The sequence below is a fragment of the Anoplophora glabripennis genome, unplaced genomic scaffold (assembly GCF_000390285.2).
Source record: "Anoplophora glabripennis isolate ALB-LARVAE unplaced genomic scaffold, Agla_2.0 scaffold1792, whole genome shotgun sequence".
In the NCBI taxonomy this organism is placed as follows: Eukaryota; Metazoa; Arthropoda; class Insecta; order Coleoptera; family Cerambycidae; genus Anoplophora; species Anoplophora glabripennis.
Window position 1 is genome coordinate 11,512 of NW_019417867.1, and position 7,336 is coordinate 18,847.

The window sequence follows — 7,336 nt, forward strand, 5'->3', positions numbered from 1 at the left end:
TAAGTTTATAGCGAACAAAATTTTCCATATCTTCTTGAAGCTAAAAAAAAAAACAATAATAAGTAAACCATGTATACAATAATATATAAGATTATACATATTTAAATAATATATCATTAAAATATTTACTTTTAAATTTTAAAGCAATAAAAAAAGTTTGTTAATACAAATTAACCTCAAAATTTAGAACATTGTCCTTGATGTACATAATTGATATTTACTTACGTTAAAATGATCCTCGCAACAAAAAAAATGTTGATTTTGATTTAGGAACATCTCGCCTGGCTGCTTTAAACCATTTAACTTTGTGTGAAGAATTCTGCGGTACACTTATAAATGTTTTATTAGGGGCACTTATTGAAGTATTTTTACATCTGGGCACAAAACACCACTTATTTTGTGATTCGTACATGTCTTACTTTTTGTATTATATAATTATTATTTAAAAAAATTAAATAAACTTGGCAAAATTTCAATAAAAACAGGAGTAAATAAAAAATGTGAAAATACCCTATTGGCTTGACATAATTTTGCTTGCCAGATTAAAAAGTTCTGCGGCTGACATATTATCAGTAGCGATTTTTTCTGAGTCCGAGTTTACTGGACTATCGTCTACACCGTCGGAATTACAATACAAGAATAAGGCACTTTATATTTTACTCTAATATCAAAAATGACTTAACCGCTTTATCACGAATCAAATGAAATATTTGTTTGCATAGCTTGACTATTTATATCCAGAGAATTCCACGGTTTTGATAATAAATTCGTAAATTGATTAAAATACCTTACTAAATTATCCCTGATATCTTGTCTCACTGTCTCAGATTTTGGGACATTCTTTTTTATAGCTCTCTTAGCATGCTTAATTATGTCATCTTTTATTTCTTCTAACTTTAAAATTAATATTGTCTTACCGACCGACAAAAATTAATCAAGGCTTGATAATTATACATCTACACTTATAGTATATTAATTTATAGTTATTTATATAGACAATTAAATTAAAAAAATATATGTATATAGATTTCCTAGTCATAAAAGATAAAAAAACTAAAAAGAGAAAAAAAATTCACCAATTGTTTAAATTTAAACATACCGTACTTTATCAAATTTCTTACTCACTGTTACACTCCGAAACTTCTCTCACTCACTGTTCTTCTTTCCTACTCACAGCTGCTGGTCCCAGAATTATGCGGCGTTTAGGGAAGCAAGAAATGCTACTGCTAACTTACGTCGCATTTTTTTTGACATTGTGGCGATATGAAGAGATTCCTTTAGTGACTACGTAAATGATCATAATCGCCAGTATCAAGTACAACACTATTTTGACGTCTTTAGTAACATTGTACTCTGTTTCTTGAACAATAAAATTGGAGTTTACAACCCCAGTTTCCTCAACTTGTTGCTCTGTCGACTTCGTATTTCCCATTTGAAATAATTATGAGAATTATAACCAAAAACAACAGTAAATGGTTCCAAAAATTCAGTAGCACTTGCTTAAAATCTGCCCAACAACATCAACAACCAATCACCCACAAAACCATCTTTTTTCGGCAGTGGTGTAACGGTCAAAGTATATTCACCTTATTGCAAACTCTATTGACAATATCCGCCAGGAAACATAGTTAATTTGCCTTAATACTGACGAAAAACAGTGTTTTTTGCACTTTTAGGTTAGGATATCTCAAAAACCTGACGTGATAGAGCAATTCTGCGGCCAGACTCGGACTCAGCGCACCAAAATCCTTCGGGAACGCATATTAGTATGTCTTGTTGACCTGTGTTATTACAATTTGTATTTTGCAATAAGGTGAATATACTTTGACCGTTACAGTTCTCCACAGCCTGGATTGACTTTAAATGTTTTTTTTGCCGCGTGTCCCCACCCCTCGAGTATGCCCCCGATTAGCTGCGGTTGAAGTACTTCCTTGATAACCGTTCGCTTATTCGTTAGGCTAAGGGTATTGCTATCCTTGAGTAAGGGATGGAGCATGGCGCAGGCGAGAACCACCAGTGCAATCCTTGCGCCACCATTTCCATAATGTGCGGTTTCCACATAAGTCGTTGGTTCATCATCACGCCTAGGTATCGCGTCTGTCAGCACCAGGACACGGGCTCCTGGGATAGTGTCAGTATGTCGACGTCATGGGGAATTCTGCTTTCGCAGTGCTTTTGTCGGGATTAATTTAGACTTTCCTCCTGTTGCAGTTTTCAAGTTTGTCTAATTAGCTTTGGAGGAGGGTAGAGGAGCGTCTTGCGTTCGTGGATCGTCGGCGTATAGGCAAGTGTCTGTGTTTGGGTGGTGTGGTATATCAGAATTGTATATGGTGTGGAAATAGGACGGTGCCTTGGGGGACGCCCGCTTCAATGGTTTGGATTGTGGAGAAGGTATCTTGGATTTGAATGCGAAATTTTCGGTGGTGGAGGTAGGACGTGATGAGCTTGGTAAAGGATATGGGATATTGGTTTGGGAGCATTTTCATCAGTAGGCCTTCATGCCAAACCGTATCGAAGGCCTTTGCTACATCCAAGAAGACAACTCCAGTGAATTATCTCCTGTTGAAGGCCGCCGTGATGTTCTCTGTGAGTCGTAGAAATTGAAATTCGATGGCGTGACTGTTCGTCAGGAATGACTCGCAGTTTTTCGGAGTGGGTTTTTAGGCGGTTAAGGATTATTTTTTCTACCACTTTGTTAATAACCGGGAGTAGGCTAATGGGCCGGTAGTTGGTGTGGTCTTTCATAGGTTTGGGAATAAGTATTACGTTTGCTGTTTAATCAGCATGTAGGGAAATGTGAGTCTAAGTGTGGCGTTTGTTATGTTGAGTAGGGCCATGACGCCTTTGTATGGTAGCCTTTTTAGTGTAATTTTGGTCGGGTCCGTAGGCTTTTCTGTTTCTTAAGGTTCGTATTGTTTGACTGAGTTCGTCTGGGGTTGCTGGTTGAATGATGTCATTGCCTGTCTGTCCGTCGACGCTTCGAATTTCTCGTCCTTGTCTGGAGCAATCTACAGTACAGTTCCAGACTGTCGCCAAAAGATGTAGACCATCCCCGTGTTGCTGTGGATTGGGGGATTTCTGTGTCGGACGGGCAGTTGCAGGGCTTTCTGCGTTTTCCAAAGGCTGTTGTCTTGCGGATCCAATGACTCCAAGTATCTGGCCCAGTTTTCCTAAGTCAGATCATCCAGGGCCACCTTCACCCGTCTGTTTAGTACATTTAAGTCGTGTTTGTGTTGGGGGAGGCGGATGCGGGTAGCAAACCGTTTTAGGTGTCATCTTTCGTGTATAAGTTGTCTAGTGCCTTTATGGAGCATACGCCTTGGGTTTGTCAATCGGGAAGCTATTGTCTCTATCGTGGTTTGCGTCAGTGCGTCAATCTGTCTGTAAGGAGTGCTGCCTCCAGGTCATGGGTGGTTTCAATGACTGGGAGCGCGGTGCTCCCTTGCATTTCAGCTCGGAAGCGTCTCAGTTAGTGCACCTCGTCGTAAAGGTGCCCTCATATTCTCGTCTCCGCCCCAAATCTAGCGCGACTGAATTCTGGGCGGTAGACCCTTCATACTCGGCGAATATTTGGGCAATTAGCGGCATAGATTTTAAGGCGTTTTCAGACGAAGCCATACCATAACCATATAGCGATAAATGGTCGCAATATGATTAAAATTTTTCACACACAACAATAGTTAGATATCATAAAATTTTGTGAAGTAAAATAATTATTCGGTGTTGCCAAAGTTGTCTCAGTATGTTGTGAAGTGTCATGGAGGAAAGACGCAGAAGTTTACTACTGACGTTAATTTTAAATCGAAGAAAAGTTAAACAAAGGAAGACTCGACTCAAAAATCGGTGTTTCTGAGTTCATCCCCTGTTACAAGCAAGATACGTAGGTGGCGCCTTTTATACACTTTTCGAAAAATTACTTCAACATGTTACAATTACTTCCGAATGAGCCCAAATACTTTTATTTTATTGGAGAGTGCGTATTAGAATTTATACGGAAAGACAATACAACAATGAGATTAAGTATTCCTCCTAAAGAAATGCAGTTACTTTGAGGTAGGTAAACAAAGTTTAATATTTTCTGTTACAAATAACTAAAAACTATAAGCTCAAAATAACGAAAGAACAACTTAACATATAACGCTTGAAATTTAGAAAATAATAATATACTTTATAATTATATCATATGCTCAAATACATAGTCTTTAGACTGGTATTCTGAAGTCGAAGTTGAATGAGAGGAATGGTAAGACGCAGATGCATGATGATAAGAGCTCATCGTTGGAGGTCTGACTTCTCGCTCGAAACTTTTTTCTTTAATTAGTATAAATAATGTCAGCACTCCCATACGAAACTCTAGTTTTTCATTTTCTGTAAAGTTTTTTATTGCAGGTGTTACGGATATAAAAACTGCTGTCCTCATCTATTTGTGGTGGTGGTGGGAGTTGGCAAGTGGCTTCTAAAGCTTTTAAAATCGCCTTGTCTGTTTCATCTATTTCTGATGTTCTGCTTCGTTTTCGCGCACAAGATGAACTTGGCCCCCATGGTGGATTTATAGCATGTGATGTCACGGATAATACTTCCTCTTCATTTTGTTAGCTCTCTGTATTGTCGCAAATTACTCGATTCAGTAACATCTTTATCTAAAATCTTCAATAAAATTTGAAGTTGATCGAAGTATATTTACTTCTTGATTCTTTTATCGCCACTTTTTTTTTTCTTCTTGAGAAGGGTGTGTGTGGTGTATTCTTCTCTAAAATGATTCCAACTGTCGACAAACTTCTCGGATATTTTCACTTATAGTTGAGATACCTAACCTATAGGTATAATGTAAATCCGTAAATGTATTCCCATTAGCGAGGTATCTGTAAATAATGAAGTATTGCTCTTACATTTTTATCTTCCATAAATATAGAAATGCATAGAACAAGTTCATTAGAAGTTTTAGAGTTTCTAAAATGGTTATTAAGGTTAAAATTCGATTTTGAAAGTTTGCTGCTTTCTTTTCAAATTCGTGTGTCTTCCAGTTATACCGGAAGTGACAACTAACTTTCTTATTTTGATTGTTTGTTTTTGCATTTCTGATTTCTCTATGCCTATAACTTCCAAAGACCTTGTTCCGTGTAACACCCTGTACATATATTTAGGATATATGTCAAAATATAGATTTTCTTCACAGGAAAAGCCGTCAATGACAAATGGAAACACATTCGAGAAGCTTTTGCAACTTACCTGAAAAAAAGTGGCAATAAAATAATCAAGAAATACATATACTTTGATCAACTTCAATTTTTATTGAAGATTTTAGATAAAGATGTTTCTGAATCGAGTATTTGCGGCAATACGGAGTATTGAGACAGTGTTGAGACTTTAGTAAGATTTTAGACTTTATATAAAACGTGGCAGCCCTGTGCAAAAAGCGCTTGGAAGTGTATTAAGGACGGTGGCAGCAGACGAGAAATGTTTTCGCAGAGAGAACATCAAGCAGACATTTTTCTTTTATATACAGGGTGGTCCGAATTTTATGCAGGAAACTTCAAGGACAGATAGATCTCTTTAAAATAATAGGAGTTTGCCTTATAAACATAGGTCTGGAACGGCCTCGTTTTGGAGATACAGGGTGTTGAAGCTGTTAAAAAATATTTTTTGTTTATATCTCAGGAATCTATTAACCGATCTCAATAAAATTTGGCACAAATAATGTACGATAGTAAGCCTAGCATTCCCTAAAATATGAGCTCTAAAGATTTAACTAGTGGTGTACAACTGGATAGGAATCACCCCCTTTTATAAAAAAAACCTACGCCACTGTATTTTTTACAAGCTTTTGTATATATATACAAAGTTTTGTAACGGATTTATATTCTAATGCACTAAATACGCAAAAAAGGTGACTTGAATTTTTCCCTAAGGTTCACCATTTTCAAGTTATTCATACAAATACAATCCCCTTGTGGCAGACACTTCATATCATAATATTACAAAAATATTTATGTTTATGCTTAAAAGTAAGTAAATTTTCGATTTACTCACCCCAAGTTGCCGAGACGTTCTTCGTGTACTTAGCCGAGGATCGTCGTCAAATGCTTTTAAAATTTCATTTCTGTGCCTTTCATTTCTTTGTCGTGATTTTTCAAATATTGTTTTAATCCAAAAAGATGAAAGCGATGAGTGTAAAGAATTTTTTTGATGTGCTTACAAATTGTACTTACTTTTAAGCATAAACATAAATATTCTTGTAATATTATGGTTAGAAGTGTCTGCCACGAGGGAATTGTATTGGTATGAATAACTTGAGAACGGTGAACTTTAGGGAAAAAATCAAGTTACCTTATTTACGTATTTTGTGCATTAGAATATAAATTCGTTACAATAGCTTGTAAAAAATATAGTAGCGTAGTTTTTTTTTTAAATAGGGTGTGATCCTGTCCAATTGTACACCACTGGTTGAATCTTTAGAGCTCATATTTTAGGGAATACAAGGCCTACTATCATACATTATCTCTACAAAATTTTATTGAAATCGGTCGATGGATTCCAGAGATATAAACAAAAAATATATTTTTTTAACAACTTCAACACCCTGTATCTCTAAAACGAGGCCATTCCAGACCTATGTTTATAAGGCAAACACCTACAATTTTAAAAAGACCTATCTGCCCTCGAAGTTTCCTGAATAATATTCGGATCACCCTGTATATCTATATAATATATGTTCAGTTCAGTTGTTCAGTAGTAACAACAAATAGATTTATCATAATAATAATTAGTCAACGTGTGAAGTGTTATTATTATACAGTGCACTAAGTATAAAACACGGAAAGCCAACAAAATGAAGAGGAAGTATTATCCGTGCCATCACATGCTATAAATCCACCACGGGGGCCAAGTTCCTCTTGTGCTCGAAAATAAAGCAAAACATCAGAAATAGATGAAACACACAGCATTTTTTATATCCGTAACACCTGCAGTAAAAAACTTTACAGAAGATGAAAAACTAGAGTTTCGCATGGGAGTGCTGACATTAATTAAACAAATTAAAGAAAAAAGATACGAGCGAGAAGTCAGACCTCCATCGATGAGCTCTTATCATCAAGCATGTGTGTTTTCGTGGAGATAACCAAATACCTTTCCACTACTTAATGCTATGCTACCAATGTTTTCGTATAGATAACTGAATATTTTCCACCAATTCTCTATTAGTATTCTATATTTAACAACATAAATCACGCTTAAAGCGTGCGGATAAAAATACAGATTTTACAGTTTTGACATTTCTAAAAACAATAAATTTTTTTCTCACTAGTCAATTTGATTATAAATTAATATTACAAATGCA

At 36.0% G+C, this 7,336-nt stretch overlaps 1 protein-coding gene across 1 annotated transcript; it reads left to right on the plus strand.

Annotated features, from left to right (window-relative positions):
* The first annotated feature begins 1,987 nt into the window (after nt 1–1,987).
* LOC108916476 lies at nt 1,988–7,117 on the plus strand. The gene is made up of 3 exons (XM_018722739.1): nt 1,988–2,135; nt 5,177–5,326; nt 6,942–7,117. Exons 1-3 carry the CDS (start codon nt 1,988–1,990, stop codon nt 7,115–7,117), a joined length of 474 nt encoding a protein of 157 aa, XP_018578255.1.
* The last annotated feature ends 219 nt before the right edge of the window (nt 7,118–7,336 follow it).

Excerpts from the sequence above, each read along its gene's own strand:
- LOC108916476 (XM_018722739.1), top strand. The coding sequence starts at position 1,988 with ATGGAGCATGGCGCAGGCGAGAACCACCAGTGCAATCCTTGCGCCACC. Across the intron at positions 2,136-5,176 it reads GGGCTCCTGGGATAGTGTCA|GAAAAGCCGTCAATGACAAA; the intron begins GTATGTCGACGT and ends TTTTCTTCACAG. Across the intron at positions 5,327-6,941 it reads TAAAGATGTTTCTGAATCGA|CATTTTTTATATCCGTAACA; the intron begins GTATTTGCGGCA and ends TGAAACACACAG.